This window comes from Alexandromys fortis, unplaced genomic scaffold (assembly GCF_014885135.2).
Source record: "Alexandromys fortis isolate MF-2015 unplaced genomic scaffold, M_Fortis_MF-2015_v1.1 scaffold_103, whole genome shotgun sequence".
In the NCBI taxonomy this organism is placed as follows: Eukaryota; Metazoa; Chordata; class Mammalia; order Rodentia; family Cricetidae; genus Alexandromys; species Alexandromys fortis.
Window position 1 is genome coordinate 2,960,661 of NW_026067978.1, and position 23,922 is coordinate 2,984,582.

Below are 23,922 nucleotides of genomic sequence, written 5' to 3' on the forward strand. Positions count from 1 at the left end.
GTGTGTGTGCTTGTGTGTGTGCGTGTGTGTGCATGAGTGTTGTGTGCCTGCGTGTGTGCATGTGTTTGTGCATGTGTGTGTGCATATTCATGTTTATATGTATACAGGTGTTTATGCAGGTGCATGTGAGGGTATTGGAGGCCCAACATCAGCCTCAACTAATTTTCCTCAGGCACTATTCTTTAAGACAGGGCCTCTCAACAGGCCTGGACCTTGCCAAGTGGGCAAGGCTGGCCAGCCAGGAAACCCCATCAGTTTCACAGTCTCTGCCTCCAAGCTCTGAGATAACAAGCATGAGCCACCACTCTGGATTTTTCTTTGTTCATTTTTATTCTTTGAACTTTTCTGAGTGCCATCCTATGTGGTCCCGCCAAAGGTCAGGTAGTAATGACCATCTCTGCCTTCTGAACTGGGCATTGAAGGGAGAAGCTCAGGTTTCTCACAAGGCCTCTGGTTTCTAGGCCTCCCCCTGCTCAGTCTTTCCCACTCCCTTGCCACCTCTGATGAGCTTTCTCACATCCAGGCCAGAGCAGGTCATAGCTCTACTTCCTAGAGCCCTCCATGTGTAATCCTGGGTCCTTTTACATCTCTGTTGTGCCAGACTCTGCCTCCAAGAAGTGCTGCATGAGTCTTCAGCATGCCCCGTGTCCAGCACCACGGCTTCTGTGCCCAGACAGGTCCTCTCCCCGAAGCCCCCTCGCTTTTACCCATCACTTCACAGGCTACCTCTTTAGAAAGCTGTTCCCTGCGTGCACACGGTCTAGGTCGACTCCTCCTAGTGGCCCAGGACCATGGGGCCCTGCAGCCAGGACCTGATGCAGAGCTTGGGGTGCTTTAAACAGCTAAACAGCAAGCCACGCCTACTAGAAAGGAAGGGTCTTTGGCTTCAGCAGCCCAACCCCATGCAGTACTCTGCTCAGGCTGGGGTAGGGAAAATGGGACCAGGTATGAGGTTGGTGGGACAAGCGGGTGTCCACGTACTATGTTTCTTTCCTCGTTCTTGGGAGCTTGCCTGCCCATCTTTCCCACGGTAGCACACAGAAGTGTGTAACATGCCCAGCACATCACTCACTGTAGTGCATGCGTGGGCCTGGGTGGTAAAGGGGGTCCCACTGGTTCTCCCCAATACACGTCTCTTCTCATTCCCACAGCCCCCACGTCCTGATGACCTCTCCATTGTGTGCTTCACCAGCGGCACGACAGGTAAGCAGAGGCCCAGACCCTCGGTCGTGAGTGCTTGTCTCTGCTCCCGGCTGCCTGGAAGGAGACTTTGGGGGTCTCTCGTGCTCTCTGTGGTGTGGACTGAGTCTCATCCTGGTCCTGGTCCTGCTCAGTTACTGTTGTTGGCTGCCTTCTGCTTCTGCCATTAGCCATGCTGGGCAAGGCAGGGCTGGGCAGAGGCAGACAGGCAATGAGGGGACTCAGCACTTTCTACCTCTGAGACAAAGGAGTCTAGGCAGCTGGATCAAAAGCTGGAGAGTGTCCTCTGCTCGTGGAGTCCTTTCTTTATGAGAAATAGTTAACCTTTCTGTTTTATGCTCCTGCCTGGCCTTTGTGTCTGAGACCAGGGAAGGAGTATGGGCTTAAAACACCATCTCTACCGCTGGATAGAGAATCAAGTCAGCCACTTAAGCCCTCTGCTGTCACTGTCCCCAAGTCCTCACCTGGGAGGAGGTGGTTAAAGGTGTCAAGTAAGATGGGGGTGGGATGTACAAGGACAACCATGGGCAAGATTGTCAGGAAGAAGTCATGAGCAGAAATGACTGTGCCTGGTGCTGAGCAAGGAGTATCTCAGCAAGAATAATCTGGAAATGCTTCCTGGAGAAGGGACAGATCTAGCACTTTACAGTCTACAGAGCCCTGTCCCAGCTTTCACTGTGCCCCTCAGCACAGTCTGTGAGGCTAGCAGGCTTGAGAGCAAATCCACTCCGAGAAACACCAGGACCAGCATCCTGCGCTTCCATCGTTCTCCCAGCGCCCTTCTCATTGCTGCCTCCTCATCTGATGACAGAGGAAATGTCCTGGTTACTTCCTGTGGCACTGATAAAACACCATGACCAAGGCAACATCCAGAAGCAAGGGCTCATTGAGGCTTGTGGCTCCAAAGGGTTAGACTCCATGATGGTGCAGTTGGACAACATGGCAACAGGCGGCAGACATGGCGGACTGGAGCTGGATGCTGAGGTCTGGAAACTCACACCTCAAACTGCAAGCAAGAAGCAGGGAAAGCAAACTAGAGATAGCATGAGTCTTTAAACTCTCAAAGCCTACTCCCAGGGGCATTCTTCCTCCAGCAAGGCCGTGCCTCCCCAGCTGCCAAAACAGTGCCACAGGTGGGGAACAAGCATTGAAATGCCTGAGACTATAGGAGGCATTCATTCAAACTATCACAGGAAGTTACTTGCTTCACCTTGAATGGACAAGAAGTTCCCAGCAATCACTTCCAGACCAAGGGTTGACCAGCCTGACGATAGTTCTCAGTGGGCAGTGACCTGGGATCCCTGAACTTTTTAAAGGAACAGCTTACACAGCATTTGGGAGACCCGGGACCAGTCACATAAATGGATTATGCATGGCAGTAGATCTTGACGGGTATGACTTTATCAGCTATGGGATGGGGGTGGATTCTTTAACTCAAACAGGTTTAAAGATTGTTTTTTAAAACTATATTTTCTGGCCTGGCGGTAATGGCACACACCTTTAATCCTAGCACTTTAATACCAGGAGGCAGAGGCAGGCGGATCTCTGTGAGTTTGAGGCCAGCCTGGTCTACAGAGCTAGTTCCAGGACAGGCTCTAAAACTACAGAGAAACCCTGTCTCGAAACAAACAAACAAACAAACTTTATTTTACTAAATCATTTAGAAAAGTAACACAGCCCCTGCTCTCCAGAGCCAGCCCAGAATTTTAAAAGTGCCCTCAGGCTTATGTTGCTTTTAAAATAGCACCTCCTGAAATCTTCTGGGTGTTGAGTTTCATAGCATAATTTTTTTGATGATATGGTTTGGGGGATAAGTCGCTGTGGTGGCTTTTAGCTTTGGACCTCCTCGGCCTCCCAGAGTAAATTCAGTAGTTCACGCGGTCATTGCCACAGCTCCTTTATCTGGAGAAGTATTCCGCGCTGTTGAAACACGCTGCTGGCCAGCTGGAAGGCACAGCCGTCCCACCCAGTGCCTTCGGTACTGTGGACTCACGCAGAGACCAGGCTGGCCTTACCTATCTGTGCAGAGGGGCAGCATGCACAGGGCTGGAAAACTGCTCAGCCATCTTCTTTAAAGCCATGGCAGGTGCCAGGCAGGTCTGAGAGAGCAAGCAGGCCTTTGGCCCAGAATCATCCGGCTGGACCACATACTTGGACTTCCTCAGATCTAGGCCAAGTCTGTGTTGTGCCTCTTACATTCATCCTCTTGTCAGCATGTCAGTCACACCTGTCCCCAATGTCACAGCATGTGGAATGTCTGGTCGTCAGCCTCGATGGTGGGGAAACGTGAAAACGATGACCTGACACTGACTTTTGGCAGGATCTTCCAGGGAGAGGTCCTTCTAGCCTGTGGAGGGACTGTCCTGGAATCAGTCAGGCCAGAAAAGAACAGAATCAGTCGGCACCCGTCTGGAGCCAGGTTGTACACGGTCACTGTGAAAACACCGGCTGGTGCTCAGGGAGACAACTCAGCATTCTTGCTATTGCCTTGGAATCACATGACCTCTCTTCAGACTCGGTTTCCACAGATAGTAAATGAGTAATACAATTATTTATTAGCTTCTGAGTGGGAACCAAGAAATTGACAGTGGCTATCACTGAGACGTTGACCTGGGTGGCAGAGCCTCTCACTATCTGTACCAGCAACCAAGGCAGCTACAGGAAAACCTGCAGCTTGGTTCTGCAAACTGATTGCTCATAGCTCTGTCTAGGATGATTTTTGTTCTCCACATGAGCAACCGGAAAACTTTCTACATCCAGTTTACAGGACATGCTGCTGGAGGTGTAGATTTGTCCTGAATCGGCACAACAGACGGAGCCTTCCTGAAGGCTCTCCTCACACTTCCCAAGGGAACTTTTGTCCTCAGCTTCTAGACTCTGACCAACATTCGCTTCTCCTTCGGCCTTTGAGCAATGTGTAGAGATGACTTGTGGAAATAATCTGAACATTTCTGGGGATATTTTAAGAGTCCTGTAGGTCATTTATAAAGTGACATTTGAATCTGCAAGAATATTTGTGCTTCTGAAAGATCTGAACTTTGGCATTACGCTGGAGAAGAAATGGGCACAGAATGGAAAGCCGCCAACGCCATCAGTGTCAGGCCTCAGCTGAGAGGGCTGTGGGGATTTCTGTCCTGAGCTTATGCTGGTCATGCACGTGCCAGCCAGCCCCTCCAACAACTTCGGCACCAGGACCCATTTTGTGACCGTTCTGTCTGTGACTGGTATCTGGAGAATGATCCTTAGAAACTTCCAGAATCTGAAGGTGAAAATTGCCAGGTGACTCCTGGAGTACTTTAAGCACCCTGGGCTTCTGTAGGATGTGAATCTTGAGGGTCAGAGAGAAGAAATAACATAGGCTCAGGCCTGACAGAGTGCTGGAATAGAGAGCCAGGCACAGGTAAGGCAGATCCTCTGAGTCTTTCTCTTTTCAGAAGGAAGACATTTTGACAACTACCTATTAGGAAAAAAAAAATCACTTTTCAAATAACACAAGCTTCTATGTCCCCCAGAACCAAATCTGGTGTTGGCATCACGGGGGAAAGCACCAGCGTGCAGGCTGAGGCCTCACTCATCACACGTCCTAAGCAGAGGAACGGAACGCCTCCATCACTTGAATTAAGAGATGAGGCTTTGACTGATGCCAAGTGGGTCACCTGCAAGATGAGCAAGCAGGCCTCAGGGGATATCATTATGAAAAAGAGTTTATTTTTATCTCCGTTACCAAATTCCACGTGATCGAGGAGGGAAGTTTTCTCTCTCTCTCTCTCTCTCTCTCTCTCTCTCTCTCTCTCTTTCTCTCTTTCTCTCTGACCCTGTATAAATGTCTTCCTAGTCACTATTGGTTAATAAAGTATTCCATGGTCTCTGCGAGTCACAGAGGCTTAATTCAGAAACACAGTGGCAGTTTGAGCTGTGGCTTCGGCGTGGGAACCCTATCCCCCATCCTTCTCCCCTCTTTGCTTCTTCTCCTGCTTCCCAACTTTGCCAGTGGGGGCTCCACCTTCTCCCACCAGGTTTGACCCGGGGGATCAAGAACAAGGAAGTGGGTTGTGGAAGTTGGGAGAGGTTGAGGGAAAACATTGAAACCTATGCTTTCACTGATGGATACTGTTCGGAGTTCTGATGTAGGCAGTACCGCTCCGGGGCTACCTGAGCCCTCCTCACCACAGCTCCTAGCTCTGTCTGCACCAATTCTCTCCTTGGTGTTATGGGGGGGGGGGGGAGCATTTCTCATTGATTGACAAGATACCTGGTAGAACAACCTGATGAACAGGTTCCTTCTAAGACAGCATCCTCTCAGGCTGACTCCTGACTGTAGACTGCCTCCTGCCTCTGGGGTTCTTTACTTGTTTGAAGTTACTGGGGCCTCTTCTGGCTTCTCATTGGGTTCCCTAGGTCCTATTAGCATCTGCATGAGCTCAGGTTTCATATTAGAATTGAGAGAGATGACTCAGTGTAACCCTCTCCAAAGAAATCCTCCTCACAGATTCTGTTTCTTTCTCTCCATTTTTCCCCTTTTGAGGCAAAATTCATATAGCTTGTAAAATTAGAAACCTCTTTTTAAGACAAGAGTTTCAGTCTATAGTCAGGCCTTATCTCGCAGAAATTCTTCTGCCTCAGCCTTCGGAGAACTGAGGTTACAGATGCGTAGGGGTTGGGTGGGTACACCCCATGTCACGGTGTGCCATGCTACAGTACGTATGTGGAGGTCAAAGGGTAACTTTCCAGCTCCTAATCAGTGCTCCTTCTTGCCTTCTGTTTTCAGGGAACCCCAAAGGTGCCATGCTCACCCATGGGAACGTGGTGGCTGACTTCTCAGGCTTCCTGAAAGTGACCGAGGTGAATAAAGTAAACTTCCCGTGCAGCCGTTTCTGGAGGGTACACTTCAAGTTGGCCTGGCAGGGTGTCCAGGCTTTTGATACTACCATAGGCCACCCTCGTCTTCAAATGCATTGGCCATATTCTCAGTTAGCCTGCGATGACTGTAGTGAGAGGGCCCAGGGTTGGATGTGCTCAGAGTTGTGTTTTGTTGCTGTCGTTCTTTTAGGGTTTGGGCAGCGCTTGCAGGCAGGAGTTTCTGTCCTCATCGGACACCTTTTACAACCGCTTTTTAATCCCTAACACTATTTTTTTGGGGAGGAGGGATTGGGGTCTCACTATGTATTCCAGGCTGGCCTCAAATATCCGATCCTCCTGCCTCAGTTTCCCAGATGCTGAGATTACAGGCATGAGCCATCAGACCAGCTTTCAACCCCAATGCCAAAATGACCCTCCCCCCAACATTCACTTAATATCTAAAAGCTCCAGGAGCCCAGGGTGGGGGTGGGGAGCATGCAAACCTGCTTTTTGGTTTTTTGTTGTTTTATTTTTTTTTTCTTCACTTCAAAAATGAGCTCTTGAGCTCCTGTGTGTACCTTTGTTTGGAGAGTAAGCCTCACTGACTTGCTTCTCACGCAGGCCAGGGTTTGATTTGGTGATTTTGTGTCTAAGGACTACTAGAGTCTGAGAAACAGCGACAGCTGCTAACTGTAAGACTGTGCTCAAAGGCAGCTGTAAAGCCCACACGGCTTGCTTTCTTGGTCTGACCAAAGCACCTTAGTGTTTATAACCAGCTCAGACTGGAGGCGCTGTCCCGAGTACATTGCGGTGAGTATGTGCCACAGCTTCCTTCAGGAGAAAGGATGGCAGGCCCTTTCTCCACCATGGAAACAATCTCTCTCCGAGTGTGTGCCCCAGGGTACTGGGAGCCTAGACTCCAAACCCTGAGATGCTTTGGTGGGAAACCGAGGCATGGTTGCTGGTTGAGATCAGGTTCTAAGCCATGATTCAGGATCCCAAAGTTTGTCCACATTGGTTCAGAAGGCAAAAGGGAGTAAAGACGTCTATGACAAGACAAAGAGCAGTTAGGACCCACCAAGGAAACTTCCACCCTTTGCTGACAGCACAGCTGTGTCTCTGGGATCAGTCCCATGTGGAGATAGCTGCGGGCTAGAGCCCAGCTGATGCATTCTCCTTTAAGGAAGGCCCTGCTTCCTAGCTGTGACTCCGGAGTCTGTGTCTGGCCACCTGTTTGTGGTTTGGCCCGTTCTCCTCTGTCACCGCCCAAAACTCAGCCCAGCTGGCACAGATGAGATGAAGGACTCTCTGAGCCATTTTCTCTACCAGAAAGGCCTAGAAAATGCTGTGGAGTCAAAACTGGTCTCTGCTCGGTGGCCCAGGGAGACCGTGGCAGATGTTTCAGGAAGGATGGGGATGAGAGAGTCAGGCTGGCGCCACCCCCGACAGACAGACTGCAAGCGAGGTGCAGGCCGTCCTGAGAGGAGACTTCCCTGCGGAGCCTGGCTCTGCTGGTTTATGTGTGCTTCATGTGGCTCTTTGCTTCTGCAGATAACCCACACCCACTGGCGCTGCGACCTAACACTTCGCTTCCTATGCTGCCTCTCTCTCTCTCTCTCTCTCTCTCTCCCTCTTTCTCTCTCTGTCCTCCCTCTCCCCCTCCCCCACTTCCTGTCCACCCCTCCCCCAGGACCATTTTTCTCTTTATTGTTTTATGACTCTCTCGTTGTCTTCCTGTCAGTGTTTCTTTCCTTTCTGTCTCCCATGCCGTCCTGCAGAAAGTGATCTTTCCGAGACAGGACGATGTGCTCATCTCCTTCCTGCCTCTGGCTCACATGTTTGAGAGAGTGATCCAGGTAAGCCTTCTGCCTGCCTGACCGGGACTTGCCTGGGCTCCTTGTGTTTTCTTGCAGAGTCAGTGGGCTCCCACTTGTGCGGATGTGCACTTTTCCTATTTGCCTTTAGCACACATGTTTGAGCGAATGGTGCAGGTAAGGCCCTGGCGTCAGGGAGGCACCCTCTGTGCCTAGAACCTTCACTTGGAGCAGGGCATCACTTGCCACTGCCGGTGTGAAGTAGGACTCAATACTCCATCCTTAGAAGGCAGCACAAGGGGCCGGAGGGATCCGAGGACCTTGGCCTCTCCACCTGTCCTTCCTAGGAGCGGTTCCTCCGTAAGGAAACACCCAGACGCGCCTCAGCTGGCCGAGGGCCTGGCTGGCGGTGTCGGCTGCAAGAGCATTTTACAGATTTACAGAAGTGCTCTGTTGACAGGCAACACACTTGTGTTCCATGACGCGAAAGCGCCTAAAAGTCGGAATAAAGCAGTAAAATTGTGGCATTGTCATGGCTCCAGGGGCTGTAGACCAGGACTGTTTAAGAATGGCCCCGAGACAGACCTGGTGAGAGCAGAGCGAGCAAAGGCAGGAATCCATCTAGGAAGGTGGGGTTAGAGACGTTCCCATGCACATGTCACTCAAAGGAACAGCCTGTGAATAAAATACATGTTTCAAGTATATTTCTACTTCGTCTAGAGGGGAGATCTGCTATCCCCCTATCTTGCTTCCCCCCTCTCTGGGCCTGGATTAGATTGCCAGCCATTCTAATGTCAACTGGTTTTATCCAGCTGAGCCAGTCGTTTTACCTCTCCAAGCTTTGCATTCCTCTCCCACAAATGATGGCACGGGGCATGCTGCCTTCCTTAAAAGGCTGTCCTGGGTGTTTCAGAACAGAACACGTGTAAGGGCCCCAAGTGTGCTTCTGGCCCCATAGGAACCAGCCAGGAGCCCCTGATCTCCCGCCAAGGCTAGTGCCCGAGGAGAGAGATGTCCCTGGGAAATCTACAACTCCTCTAGGGACCTGGAGCAGACCCTTTTATAGAGTGCGGCTAGCAGAACATTACACAGAGCTGAGTCTCCAGGGTGGGAGCAGGGTGGCTGCGATAGGGCAGGCGCCACCAAGAATGGCTCCTTCAGCAATTGTCACCCGGCCTTCTCCCCAGGCCTGGCTGGGACTTAGTGCGAAGATTGTAGGTGGGTGGGTCACTCCCTTGCTCTCTTCACCCTCTTCTGGCAGCAGCCAGGGTTGGGTGGGGTCTTAGGAACTTGATAGCTCTGCAGCCAGGAGTACCCACCCTAAGTAATTCCCACATTCTTGTCCTCTCCCTTCAGTCAGTGGTCTACTGCCATGGAGGCCGCGTGGGCTTCTTCCAGGGAGACATCCGCCTCCTCTCAGATGACATGAAGGCTCTCCGCCCCACCATCTTCCCTGTGGTCCCAAGGCTGCTGAATCGGATGTATGACAAGGTGAGCCCCACAGACTAAGAAGGCTTTGTATTAGCTGCTGTGGACAGAATCTGGGGTCCCAGGGAGGCTTGCTTTCCCTCTCCTCCTTTCCTATGTCCCCTGTCTCTTCCCTGCGCGTCCTTCTCTGGTTTTCTTCAGCCTCCAAAACTCTGGTTAAAGAGACCTAGCTTTCCTCCTCCTCTCTCCTCCCCTCCCCTCCCTTTCCTATCTCCAAAATGTTCCTGGCCCTTGACAGTGCTAGCCTTCAGCTTCATGCCAGAAATCCAGTGACCTCTCATGAGGGTGCACTGGAATATGGCTCCTCTGCTGGCTAGTCTGGGTCTGCTTCCTGGAAGATGTGTTTAAAAGCAAGAGCGTCAGGCCCTGAGAGCCGTCTCCTGCTTGTGCTCCTCAGATCTTCCACCAGGCAGACACTTCATTAAAGCGCTGGCTCCTGGAGTTTGCAGCGAAGCGAAAGCAGGCTGAGGTCCGGAGTGGAATCATCAGAAACAATAGCATCTGGGATGACCTCTTCTTTAATAAGATTCAGGTAAAGGAACGAGCCTGTGAGTCTAGCGTGACGCGGTGCCCGGCGGGCGACCTCACAGGAGAGGTGGAGAAGATTGTGTCAGTGACCTGTGATACCATGAAGAAATGATTCTTGTGCTCATGTAGTCAAAACTTAAGCTGCCGCCGGAATTTTAAAAGCCATGATTTTTTTTTTTTTAACTTTTGGAGTGTGCTGTATTTGCTAAAAAGCAACCAGCGGGAGGACCCCTGGGTTGCCTATGCTCCAGTGGCTGGCCTCATACCCTCTCTTATATGGGCAGCACAAGCTGGACTCCATAGGATGTTAGACAAACCAAAAGAGAGGACAGGGAGTTGGGAGAGGTGAGGGAGTTAGGGATGGACCCAGTGGAGTTAACAGGAGGGATGAGGAATGAATGTGGTATGAGATTCTCAAATGATTAATTTAAAATATTTTGTGCGTATGAATACATACCACATATATACATTTTTAAAAGGCCTCCACCTTACCTGGGTGGTCAGGCCAGTACTCCACTATGACACTCCTGGGATCTGAAGGTCTGGGCTTCCTCTTGCCATTCCCAGTAAACAGTCTGTGGTGGGTTTTCAATAGCACTCCTCACCAGATGGCTAAGGGTCCCCTTTCCTGTCCCTTCAGTTTCTCCCAAGTCAAGCCAGTCCAGACATGCCCCTTACCGTATGGCCACCACAGTCTCCATGGTCTGCACCACACAAGGAATCTAGTTCATTAGTAGTACCAGCTCACTCTTCTCCTTGCTATTCTATTTTTAACCATAACAATTAATATTTAAGCTCCCTTGGATCAACTTACAGAAACAAAGTGTTTCAAGTATCCTTTGTCCTCTACAGAACATAGTAAATAAAGCATAGTATTGATTTATGCATGAGAAAAAGGCGATGCCATTAAAATGGAAGCTGGAGAAAATTGTCCTAAGTAATGGTTTTGGAGATCTGCAAATAATGAGAGCATGTGGAAGCAGCTGAATCCTTTAAGGAGGGAGAAATGTAGTATTTAAAAAAAAATGCCACATAGAATAATGGCACTTAATCTCAAACCAGTGGCAGAATAGGACATATTGCGGGTTAAGTTGTAGACTGATCAGGTTTACTATGTGGAAGGAGGGGCTTCCTCAGCAGGTAGCTTTATTTCCTCAGTACGTAGCTTTCTTCCCAATCTGAGCCGTAGCTTCCAGGACCCAGCTGTTGAAAGTTGGTCTTGAGTGAGGACCATCTCAGGTGTCACAAGCATTGGCAGCTTCTCTCTTCACACAGGCCAGTCTCGGTGGGCACGTGAGGATGATTGTTACGGGAGCAGCCCCCGCATCACCAACCGTCCTCGGATTCCTACGAGCAGCTCTGGGGTGCCAGGTATTACCTACCAGGGCCTCCCTCGGGGGTGATGGGATGTGTGCCAGGCAATACACCTATTATACTCTCTAGTTACAGAGGAAGATCCTGGGGAGCCAAGCCTTTCATTGTGTGGGTAAGAAAAGTTCACATCCACAGAGCAGAATGGCCTTGCCACCTTTTGGGAACCCCCAGGTATATCCCTGTTAGGAGTCCTTTACCTGGGACCTTGGAAGTTTTTGCAAAAGGAAAAGGAATCAGATGAACTATAAATGCATCCTTAGGGGCTGGAGAGATGTCTCAATGGCTAAGAACACTTATGCTCTTCCAGAGGACCTGAGTTTGTTTTCCAATAACCATATGGTGGTCCACAACTGTCTGTTACTCCAGTTTCAGGGACTCCAATGTCCTCTTCTGTCCTCCACCGTCACTGCACACACACATGGTACATATACTTACACACACACACACACATACACATAAAATAAATATTTTTTTAAAAATAAAAATATAAATACATGTTTTGTGTGCCTTTTTGTACTCTACAGTCTTCAAAACATCTCCTATCTCAAAGCGAGAGCATCAGGGAGGGAGAGCCCATACCTGTGTTTGTTGTTTGATCATCTCTAAGAAAAACCAAAAAATAAACAAGCAAAACCATCCCTTCATTTATCCATTCAGTTAAAATCTGTCGCATTCCCTTCGAGGGAAGTTAAACATGTCTGTTTCTTAAGTACAATGCTTAAATTTTTATGCTTTATATGCCTTGAACTCTGGAGAGGAAGGTCAAAGATAAAATCAGACCTGCAGTAAGTCTTGAATATTTACCTTGAGTATGCATTATCCAAGTGAAAACAGAGCCTGTGGTTGAAATTTGGCCAGAAACCTTTATTCCAAACCACACATGGCAAAAAAGCAGCAACACAGCCCTGCTGTCTTCAGTTTCGCTGGAGCTAGCTGTGCCTCCCACCATCCTCAGCTGGGAGCGGCAAACAGTCACTGGGAGGCAGGCTGGCCGAGAAGGGCCACCAGGCAGCTCTGGAACAGTTTGGCCCACATCATGGTTTCTGTGTTTTGCTTGAAGGTCTATGAAGGTTATGGGCAAACTGAATGTACAGCTGGGTGTACCTTCACAACACCAGGAGACTGGACCTCAGGTAGGACAGCTTGCACGAGCCGGGCAGGGGGGGGGGAATGAAACAACAGTCCGTGGTCCACTCAAATAAAAACTCCCAGTCCATCAAATCTGCACAGAAGCTTAGGGGATAAAAGCAAAAGAAAGAAAGAAAATAACAGTTGACAGTGGTTAGGTCTGGGCTGCGATGCTATGGATCTGACATTTTCTTCATTGCAATTTTTTTTACCTTCCTTTTTATATTTCCCCTATTTTAGAATTTTTATTTGTAATTTAAAATTGCATTGATTTGCTTACTTCATCCAGATGTGTGCGTGTGCTCGTGCATGCCCTGGCACACATGTGGAAGTCAGGACATCTTTCATGAGTTTGTTTTATCCTTCCTCCATGTGGATTTCTGGATCACACTCAGCTTTGTCAGGTTTGGCAGCAGGCGTCTTTCCCCACTGATCTAGCTCAAGAACCAGTCCTGGTTTCTAAATAAATAGAAGTTGTGCAAATTTAGATCACAAGATATAACTCTATGTGGTAAATGCTTATAATATCAGCCTGTTGAGTTTTATAGATTCTAGATAACCACACTGCCTTGCTTACAGTTATTTCAGAACTGTTTTTTTTTAATAGAATGAAAGAGGCTATGAGATGAATGTGACTTAGACAGCTATCTCTTTCAAAAAAAATGTGTGTGTATGAGTGTTTTGTCTGCATGTACATGTGTGCAAAATGAGTGTGTCTGGTACCTGTAGGGGCCAGTAGAGAATGTTGGATCCCCTGGAACTAGGGTTGTGAGCCACTATGTGGGGTCTAGGAATCAAGTCCCAGTCCTTTTGGGAGACCAGCAAGTAGTTAACTGCTGAGCCATCTCTCCAGCTCCTCCGAGGATGATTTCTTAAAGAATGGGCTCCTGCGATGTATCCAGAGGGTGGCGGCAATCTCAAAAGGAGGTCCTTGCACACTCTCACTGTGAGGAGAGTCCTCCTCCTAAGCAGACACAAGTCGGTCTGCAGTAGTCAGCTCGTGGGTCATCCATCACCAGGTTCAGACTAGGCACTGAGCACTCAACAAGAGAATTCTTTAGGACTCTTCCCCTTGGGGCCATTGTTCATGCTTACATTTGCTCAAATAAAAACTGGGAAACTTAAAATGATGTGCATGCAAAAAAAAATGCTAGTTAATGCAATAGTCTTTCACAGCATCTTGAAATGGATAGTAGACTCAAAATGGAAACTGCATTTGACTGAGCCAGATAAGGAGTGTTATTTTTTGAACCCTGTCTCATTACACTCAAGCTGGGTAAAGACTGCTTCCTATGTAAACTCTTTGGTCATATTCTTACTTCCAGGCATTTTTCAGGAGTCATCTTTGGAAGTATTTAAAAGTATTCAAATTTATTGTTAATTATGTGTCTGTGGGAGGCAGAGTATGTCCTTGTGAGTGCACTTGCCCATGGGGGCCAGCAGGGGGGGATCAGATCCCCTGGAGCAAAAGTTTCAGGTGGTCATGAGCTGCCCAACATAGAATCTGGAAACCAAATTCTTCTTCTCTGTAGGAGCAGCAAACCCTCTCACCTGCCAAGCTAGCTCCCCGGCATATAGCTCCCCCCCACCCCCGCTCCCATTGTTTCCATCATTCCACAAACTCCATTCCTTTTGGGCACGTTCATCCTTACCTTTTAAAAAAGTACAATTGTTTATTTTTATTTATTTGTGTGGGAGAACATATACATCTCACGGTGCATATGTGGAGGCCAGAAGAAGGCTTACGAAAGTCCATTCTCTCTGCTTCTGGGGATCAAACTTGGGTCATCAGGCTTAGTGGCAGGCCCCTATCCCCACTTTGACCCCACTTGGGTTGGATGCCATCCTTAGCATTTTCCCATGTAAAACTGTTTTTGCTTTTTTGTTTGTTTGTTTGTTTGTTTGTATTTTTTGTTTTTGTTTTTCGACAGTGTTTCTCTGTAGCTTTGGAGCCTGTCCTGGAGCTAGCTCTTGTGAACCAGACTGGCTTTGAACTCACAGAGATCCGCCTGCCTCTGCCTCCCGAGTGCTGGGATTAAAGGCGTGCGCCACCATCGCCCGTAAACTGTTGACTTTTTATTCATTCTTACTAGAAAACCTAGCATACTGGGTGTGGAAAGACTGTCTCTCTGTATAGTAGTATCATACTGGGTTTGGTAATGTGTCTTCTAAGAGAGAAATCCATGTGCCACAGCCTTCTTTCCATAACCAGGGCACACTGGGTTTCAGGACCTTGGCCAGCACCTGTTTAACCATCTTTTGGCTGGAGTTTGTAAGACCAACAAAATTTAATCCCCCCCCCACACACACACACACCTGGGATGAGTAGCTTCATCCTTGGGTTTTTTTTGTTTGCTTTTTTGTTTTGGTCCTTGCTTACCAAGTGTAGTGTTTGTCCGACAGCAGCATCAATATTGCCTATCCTGTGAGAAACAGACTCTCATGCCTCATCCCAGACCTGAGTCCAAATCTGCAGTGTAACAGGAGTTTTAGGTGCTTATCTATGCTCCAATCAACAGCCTTACTAGTGGAAAAGAAATGATGACTGTATTTGATGACCCACGAGCAAGATGTATGATCTGATAATGGGAAAACATTAAAGTCTCGTGTAGCACCTGCTGGCCTCAGTCTCCTGATACTCCAACATCCTTCTTCTAGATAGTGTGTACTACTGTGCCTAGCTGGAAAAAATGTTTTAATATAGGCATCAATTGTAAAACCTCCTAACCATGTAGATAGTGAACATGAGACTCCCACCTTCCTCGGGCTCCCTATGTAGGTTTGTGATAGGTAAAATATGCCTGTCTCACTCTCTAAGGACCAAATATAAGAGCCAGCAAGATGGTTCAGCCAGTGAAGGCATGTGCTGCACTGCCTGATAATCCTCAGGATCCACTTACTGGAGAGAGAACTGACTCCTCCAAGCTATCCTCTGACCTCCACACCTGTGCTGTGGCATACTGCATACACACACACACACACACACACACACACACACACACACACTACACTAATAGTATAGTATAATCCTGCAATAGTATAGTGGGAAAATTAAGAACCAAATGTAAACCTAGCATGGTGGTACCCTCCCATAATTGTAAGTCTGGGGACAAGCCTGAATGCTATAGTGAATTCCAAAACAACTTGGGATACAGAGAACTCTGACTCAAAAATAATCCTGTGTAATAAAAAGAAATCAAATGTAAAGGGAAAGTCGACCTCTACTTTCTCTGGGATTTTGCTTTGTCCTCAGTTCCTCCCTTTACACCTGAGCAGCACCTGTGTAAAGGTGTGTTATTCGGATCCTACAGCTCCCCACTTTAACCTGCTTGGTGTTTTGTTTCCACTTTTTCTTTGTCTTCTTTTTGTTTTGGTAGAGGCAAGGTCTCATGTAGCTTAGGCTAGCCTCACAATTTTCACCATGCAGCCAAGGATGGTGATACTTTCTCTCTGCCTCTCAAGTTGTGGAATTGTAGGCATGCTCCACCATGCCAGGATGCTTGGGGACCTCATGGGGTGTCGAGCACCATCAGCGCTGAAACACTGAGAAGTGTCATTTTGTTCTGGTGTCCTAGGGCACGTGGGGGCACCTCTGCCCTGCAATCATATCAAGCTGGTCGATGCAGAGGAACTCAACTACTGGACCAGTAAAGGAGAGGGAGAGGTGAGGTTAAGATGTCATGTCTTGCTTCTGTGGGTGTCACGTGTAGCCATTTGACAGCAAAAACAGTGTGGATGGAGCCATTTTCTCCTTACCTGCATGTAAAGTCATTTAAAGTTATTCTTGATTCAACCAAAGCCCAACACTGAGACTCAGTGAACTAAATCAAGATTTTTTTTTAAAATTTCTGACCTTTAAAAGAAGTTTCCCTCCCCCACATACACACCCGGCTGTGGCGTGAGTTATTTGTCTCCTCAGAAACATGGCCATACTCAAATAGGCCAAGTGAAGTGGGCTGAGCTGGGCTGTTCTCACTCAGACCTAGGGAGTGGGTGGAGAAACAGATTGTTTGCCAATGAAGCAGGGAACCTGAGCAGCTCTGGTAGGATTGCTTAGTCATCAGTATCCGTGGTGAGTGTCACAAAACACCATGAGCCTACGGCTGTTGACTGAGATTTCTGTCCCGCCTGTCCCGCAGCCATTCAGTCCCAAAGAAACACACAGAGGCCTACATTAATTATAAACTGGTTGGCCTAGTAGCTAAGGCTTTCTTATTAACTAATTCTTACATGTTAGCCACGTGGTTTGGTACCTTTAATCAGCGAAGCATTCTCATATTGCTTCCTCTCTGTCTGGTGACGACTGCAGACTGAGCTTTTCTCTTCCCAGAATTCTCCTGTTCTGGTTGCCCCACCTATATTTCCTTCCTGGCTACTGGCCAATCAGCATTTTATTAAAATACAAGTGACAAATCTTTACAAAGTGCAAGGCCATTGTCCCATAGCATAGGGTTATGGACTCCTGAGGGAGAAGAAGTAGCAAATGAAGAAAGAGTAGCCATGGCAGGGGTGGGCATTGCTTCAGAGAAGGCAAGGGGTGGGCCAAAGGACAGAGATAGCAGAAGGATACTCCACATCCTCTGGGCTGTCACAGTCTCCACAGTGGCCTTCCAATAGATGGAGAGCCACTATTGATCCTGTGCCTGGTGACAGGCAGTGCTGGACCCCTTACGTCATGAGTGAGCTAAGCCATGGTATTTGCCCCCACAGATATGTGTGAAGGGACCAAATGTGTTCAAAGGCTACTTAAAAGATGAGGACAGGACAAAGGAGGCCCTGGACAGCGACGGCTGGCTTCACACTGGAGACATTGGGAAATGGCTGCCGGTATGTACATTTGGGGTGTGGTGTCCCACATGTCAACGATGAGTGGATATGAGATCCAGGTCACCGAGGGGGCAGCTCTCCACATGCACCCCAGACTTGTCCCAAGCTTCCTGCTCCTGTTGCCCCAATAACAGTGGCATTGGCCTGTGTGGAGGACAGAACTTGGGCCTTAAAAATCAACTTCCTGGATTTCAGGGAAGGGTTTGCAAGTGTGTGGAGCCTGGTGGGTAAGTAGAAGGAGGTGCATTTCTTGAGCAGATCTGAGAAAGACAGTGTCTTAGTTAGAGTTTCATTGCTGTGAAGAGACGCCGTGATCACGGCAACTCTTATAAAGGAAAATGTTTCACTGGAGCTGGCTTACAGGTCAGAGAGTTAGTCTGTTATTGTCCTGGCAGGAAACACGACAGCATGCAGGTAGACGTGGTGCTAGAGAGGTTACTGAGAATTCAGACTGGCAGGCAGCAGGAAAAGAGCATGCCACTGGGCCTGGCATGGGCTTCCAGAACTCCAAAACTCACCCCCAGTGACATACTTTCTCCAACAAGGCTACGCCTACCCCAACAAGGCCCCAACCCCCAGTAGTGCCGCTCCCTCTGAGCCTGTGGGGGCCATTTTCATCCAGACTGCCATAGTCAGGGGCACTGTCCCCAGCAGAGAGGTCAGTGTCCTGAAAAGGGAAAACCAGGGAACTGGGGAACTGGTGGATACTGGCTGCTTCAGCTCTTTGATCTCTGCTGGAAGTTGATGTGTCACCTTGAAAAAAGTCACACTCCTCTTTTGGGCCACACCCTGGCCCATTGGTAGAAACTGGATCTTCTTCATAGCAGTCTTTGGCCACGGCTCCCAGCTTTTTTTAGCTCAAACCAATTTGCCTCATTCTCTAATTTAAATTTAACCACATTATTTTTATGTGTTCTGTGTACCTGCGTGCTTGCATGTGAGTGTGTACCCTGTAGGGACTGCGAGGCCAGAGAGCAGCTTGCATGTTTTAATTCTCCTCCTAGCATGAGAATCTTGGGAATCAGACTCGGGTCCTAAGCCTCAACAAAAAGTGCCTTTATCCACTGAGCCATCCTTCTGGCCCACATCCCTTATTTTTAAAATAAGGATAATAGCTAGCATCGTTTGCCGCTGCAGTAGTCATCACAAGAAACAAATGAGATCATGGCCACAAGCCCTAAACAGTGCCTGGCCTGTATCAAACAGCAATACAAAGGGAAAAAATGCTGTTGCTGACACCCAGAGCCCTTGCCTAGTGTCATAGCCAGGGGACCTCTTCTGTGTGTCCGGAAAGTTGCTGCTGTTTGATCAGAATCCAAGTGCTGAGTTTTTCAGACACATGAGTGATGCTGAGCCCTCCACAGGCTCTGGGGCCAGGTGAGCCAATTTGCCTCTGCTTGGGCCCATGCACTTGTCCTTGAGAAACTCTCATGCTGGTGGCAGACAAGGACAAGTCCCCATTGTGTTCCCTGGAACAGGGACTCTGCTCAGGGAAGGCATATATTTTTATTTTTATTTTTGGTGTGAGTAGGGTTGAGGGAAGAAGCTGAGGACAGGCACTCACTGGACCTGACTCTCAGGTCAAGAGAACAAGAGAGAATAGAAGGGACAGTCAGGACAGTCAGGACAGGATCAGTAGACAATCAGAGGCTTCCAACCAAAGGCCCACGGATGAGTAGGAGAGGGGCCAGAGAGGCCTGTGAGGCATGGACACCTGTGGAGGGACAGTTGTCCCACAAGCCAAGGAAGTTTGAGACTCAAGGCCCTGCACTCATAACAGCCCCCTTGCAAGGTCCTGCAATCAATTTTATTATTATTTTGCTTTTATGTATTGATGAGATGGCAGTGATAGATTATTTTTGAGAAGGTATTTCTGTATAGTCCTAGGGATATGACTGGCCTCAAATGTGCTGCCATCCTCCTGCCCCAGCCTTCCAAGTGTTGGGATTACAGACATGTACTGGTTTCTGCATTAGGTTTTTTTTTTTTTCATAAAGAAAGAGTCTCAGAACCATTCACACTCAGAGCTGAAGCACTGAACATGAATGGAGGCTCCCAGCACTCAGGGTGTGGTGAGAAGTGAATAAATAAATCCTTGTGAAGGAGCTGGTGTGCTCAGACACGAGAAACTCAAAAGCTGCCCGGAGCCCATGGAGTTATCAAAAGTCATCATCATTTCTAAATAAGGGCTGAATATTAATTGAAATTATTCTTACATTTGAAATAAGTGTTTATTCTTTCTGTCTCTCATGTCAGGCCAGTTGCCTTTCATGGTTTAACTTCATCTTAGCTATGAACACTATTTTTCTATACGCTGTGTTTGGCCTTTTTGTTTCTACTCATAAACAAGATTGATCTGTGATTTTTCTTTTAAAATACGACCCTGGTTTTGGTGTCAGCTTATTTGAATGAATGGACGAGTCATCCCCCGCCCCATTTTCGGGAAGACCATGTAAAAGGCTTTAATGCTTATATTTAAGAGGTATTTGTGTTCTAAAAAAATATTATTTTATAGTAACAGATGAAGAAGAAGGCATAGTCCTCTAATCCAGTAAATCCAACCTCTCTCAACCCTGAGTCCTCTGTTCCCCAGCCACGTGGCTGTTGGAGGAGTTAACTAACGTGTCTGACCCTCATTTTTCTAATTAGAGGAATAGAGGTGACAGCAGCTAGCTGTTGCTATGGAAACCAAAGAAGCTTAGTGTAAGGGCAGTGTAGGAAATACAGCCCCAGTGTTGAGAAACACAGGCCTGCTTTCTTCTTCTCTCTTGGAGAGATTGCTCTGGCCCTGGAAGATAAGCAGATGGAGTGGGGATTAGGTTTACAGGGGTCTGTCTGTCTGTCTGTTCAAGGTACAGTGTCCATGGGAGAAGGAAGAGGTTGGTGAGAGAGGGGTCTGTGAGTGAGGATTGATGGGTCTGAGCCAAGAGAGAGAGGTGAAGCAAACAGGGACAACCCCAGGCTGGGTTAGACTTGAGAAGAATGATCTCCAGGAACCTCATTCTGGGTGAGCTGTATTGGGGTAGACAGATCTTCACACCCTGATGGGAGTCACTGACCAGCAGTGAGATCTGGGAGCCCGTCAATGAAGCGATCTAGCAACTTTGGCATGTGGAAATGGTTATCCCTGGTGTGCTGTTCTATGAAATACAGCATCTACTTAAGCAACCCAGGAACTCAAAAAGGTCCCGGGTCAGTGAGGTGAACAGGGTCTGGGAGGCCACTGGCACCAGCCCTTCATGCCAGTGGATACTGGGTAGACTAGGGCTTCCAACACCATCTGGTGGCAGAAGAGGAATCTGCCGTCCACCAGGAGATGGCAAGGGCACACCGGGGTTGAGGCAGTAGCTGGGGCAATAGACCTAGTGAGATCAAAGAGAATGAACCTGGAGGTGCTGGCGAGGGAAAGTGGAGCTGGAGCATGGGCCTTGGCAAGAGGAGCCCTGATGGGACAGAGATGGAGCTGAGCAGAGGCAGATGCATGCCTGCTTCTGGGGTGAGAGTGACTGGAAAAACGGAAGGGTCTGGTGAGGCTGATCCAGAAGAAAGGATGGCGGATGCTCAGAACTGGCATGTCACCCACCTGTGGTGGGCGACGGCTCCCTAAGCTCCATGCAACATCTCTGTAACACAGAGTGGAGCAGCTTGTGCTGGGGTACACAGGGTAAGTCTACACTGAAGAGGCGGGGGTCCAGCTTGGAAATGGGAGTGCTGTCTTAGGACGCTGTCTGTTCAACTCCACAGGAGGGAACGCTTAAAATCATCGATCGGAAAAAGCACATATTTAAACTTGCTCAAGGGGAATATGTTGCACCAGAGAAGATTGAGAATATCTACATCCGGAGTGAGCCGGTGGCACAAATCTATGTCCATGGGGACAGCTTAAAGGTGAGCGATGGTGCTCCAGCCCTCCTGTGCATACTGGCATGCTGAGAACTCCAGATTAGGTTGTGATTTCTAGCAAACTGCCAGAATTTATCCATGCATTTCAGGCCAAGAGGGGAAAGTCCTTTAGAAAAGAGAAATTGTGGAGCTTGAGAGTCTAGCTCACTGGGCAAAGTATTTGCCGGGCATGCAGGAGGAAGTCCTGGGTTCTGTGCCCAGCACCACACAGAACCAGGTGTGGTGGTACATGCAGGAGCAGAGGCAAAAGGATCATGAATTCGAGGCCAGTCTCAACCTCAAAGCAAAAATACAGAAGAAATCTTGACTACTTAGGGTTTGGTTAATTGCAATTAAGGCAAATGAGTTGCTTGAAGGCACAGAAACAAACATTTCTACTAATTTTAGCATATGTTCACCAACTTCCAAGTGGGGTGAATTTCTTGAGGCAAGATATTAAATAAAAATTCAGTATTTTTGTTTTTTTCTGATTGTGTATGTGTGTGTGTATATGCGCATGCGTGTGTGTGTTGCTGTGGGTTGAATTCAGGGTCTTCCTGCATACTAGGCATCCAGACAGTATGCCTCTGAAATACACTACCCTCTAAGCCCTGCTATGCAAATAAATTGTACAGGTAAATGGGTATAGTGTTGCAAGGAATGTACCAATGATAATATCACTTATCAGTACTAAAATGTTTCTGGTCAATATCATTTAGATCACAGTCAGAAAGACCAAAAACATATTCTGTGATATTAAAGTTATTGACTATTCTATCATATGGATTTGCTTATATAATTAAACCTTAAATCACTTTTAAAGAATAGCCAGAAAAATTAAAATAGTTCTTCACAAATAATTTTGAAGTAGTTCTGAAGTTCTGGGAAATGTGTTTGACTTGCAGGCTTTGGATCAATAAAGTTGTTTGATTAGTATCCTCCAAGATGTGCAGATCTGAGACTGACATGAGAATCAGGGGGATATATCAGAAATTGTGTGTGTGTGTGTCTGTGTGTCTGTGTGTCTGTATGTGTGTGTATGTCTGTATGTGTATATGTATGTATGTATGTGTGTGTATATATATATGTGTGTGTATACGAATGTGTGTATGTATGTATGGTGTATATGAATGTGTGTGTGTTTAATTTTTGACTTTTGGTATTAGAGCATACTAATCAAATGCTTAGCCATTGAGCAGCCCCATGTCAGAAGCGATCAGTCAGGACTGTGTGGCACCCTGGTGGAGCAGCCCCATGTCAGAAGCGATCAGCCAGGACTGTGTGGCACCCTGGTGGAGCAGCCCCATGTCAGAAGCGATCAGCCAGGACTGTGTGGCACCCTGGTGGATGTGTTTTATAACCTCTGAACAAATGTTTCATAATGGAAGACTTATTTTTAGGAAAGGGTGGAGTCTGAGAATACTAAGAGATTAGTTTTAATGCCAGACCACAAATGAGAACTCTAAAAGCTTGTGTCCTGACTGTGTTTTCTGGTGGGCTTTGTAGGCCTTTTTGGTTGGCATTGTTGTGCCCGACCCTGAAGTCATGCCTGCATGGGCTCAGAAGAAAGGAATCAAAGGGACCTTCCAGGAGCTTTGCAAAAATAAGGTCTGTACCCCCAGGAGCTTCCTGACAGGCTGCTGAGCATTTTATGAGTCACATAATGAGGGGACAGGAAAGATGATGACAGTGAAATTTGAATGCGTACAGTGTCTGGTATTACTTTACACATGGTAGGACCCTAAACCAGACATGTGCCTTTTTGGAGTGGCTGAAGTTATTCCTGTTTTCTTTTTAGAAATTGAGAAAACCATTAAATCCTTAGGTCCAGGGGCCACCACACAGTTTATCTAGCCTTCTCATTCCCTGGCCTTCAGTCTAAGGGAGCAGTCTAAGAGGAGGTAATTTGTCCCAGGACACAGATCCCAGGACACAGATGGGTCCCAGAAGAGTCAGATGTGAACACAGGCTTTCTGAGCCTTGCCAAGAGAAGGTGGATCTCATGTGCACTGAGTTAAGAGATAGTGATAGAATGGAAACAGTAACACTCTTCTTCCTGCTTAGAGCATCCATCGCTCCTACCGTCGTGGAACTGCCTTATGGCATATGTCTAGGGAGGATGTTCGATGTTTCAGCAGCAGACATAGGCTGGCGTCCTTGTTCCACTTTCCCTCGCTGAACCCTGAGCTCGCATGGGGTGGCAGCACTGCCAGGCTGACCAAAAGAATACTTAGAATAAAGCATGCCCTAACACAGTGACCTCTTTGGTCATTTGCACCTCTTCCTCTCCTGGTGAGAGATAGGTATTGGCATGGCACCAGGTTACCCTCAACAGGGAAGGGACTGAGAGAGCATGCGTCTGCTCCATCACTGGTTAACCTAAATTCAAAACCTTATCCCTTCTTATCCCCATTTTGAAATGCATTCTTATTGTTTTGCTTTCATGCTTCAATTCAGGAGTTGAAGAAAGCCATTCTGGATGACTTGGTGATGTTGGGGAAGGAAAGCGGACTCCATTCTTTTGAACAGGTAACTGTGATCTTCCCCACACCCATTATATCCCTTTGCATCGTAACACGGTGACCCTGCCCTAGACTCTCTCCTCTGTGATGTGGCCCGCTAGGAGGCTAGATACCAACAGACTCCCCAAGGCCTGTTTCGAGTCAGCTGCAACTGCCTGCTCCTGAACTAAAATAGGTCACTGGACAAGTAAGACCATGCTTGTTGTCCCTACAACCGCAGGCGATCGTAAGGCTGAAATAGAAGCCTTGCTGTCACTGGAAGACCACGTGGGCCTGCTTGGGCTCCCAAGTACCCTACCTTATTTTTTACTTTTTGGATA

The 23,922-nt window shown here is 47.9% G+C and overlaps 1 protein-coding gene across 1 annotated transcript in view; it reads left to right on the plus strand.

The window, feature by feature from the left end:
• The window catches only part of Acsl6 (acyl-CoA synthetase long chain family member 6), a 45,609-nt gene that overhangs the window by 12,937 nt on the left and 8,750 nt on the right, over positions 1-23,922 (plus strand). The window contains exons 9-20 of the mRNA XM_050157671.1: positions 1,152-1,203; positions 5,969-6,042; positions 7,818-7,895; positions 9,210-9,344; positions 9,739-9,873; positions 11,145-11,240; positions 12,304-12,376; positions 15,947-16,035; positions 17,082-17,198; positions 20,943-21,086; positions 22,587-22,688; positions 23,538-23,609. Of these exons, the coding sequence (XP_050013628.1) occupies positions 1,152-1,203; positions 5,969-6,042; positions 7,818-7,895; positions 9,210-9,344; positions 9,739-9,873; positions 11,145-11,240; positions 12,304-12,376; positions 15,947-16,035; positions 17,082-17,198; positions 20,943-21,086; positions 22,587-22,688; positions 23,538-23,609 (1,167 nt within the window). The remainder of the gene's footprint in view (positions 1-1,151; positions 1,204-5,968; positions 6,043-7,817; positions 7,896-9,209; positions 9,345-9,738; positions 9,874-11,144; positions 11,241-12,303; positions 12,377-15,946; positions 16,036-17,081; positions 17,199-20,942; positions 21,087-22,586; positions 22,689-23,537; positions 23,610-23,922) is intronic.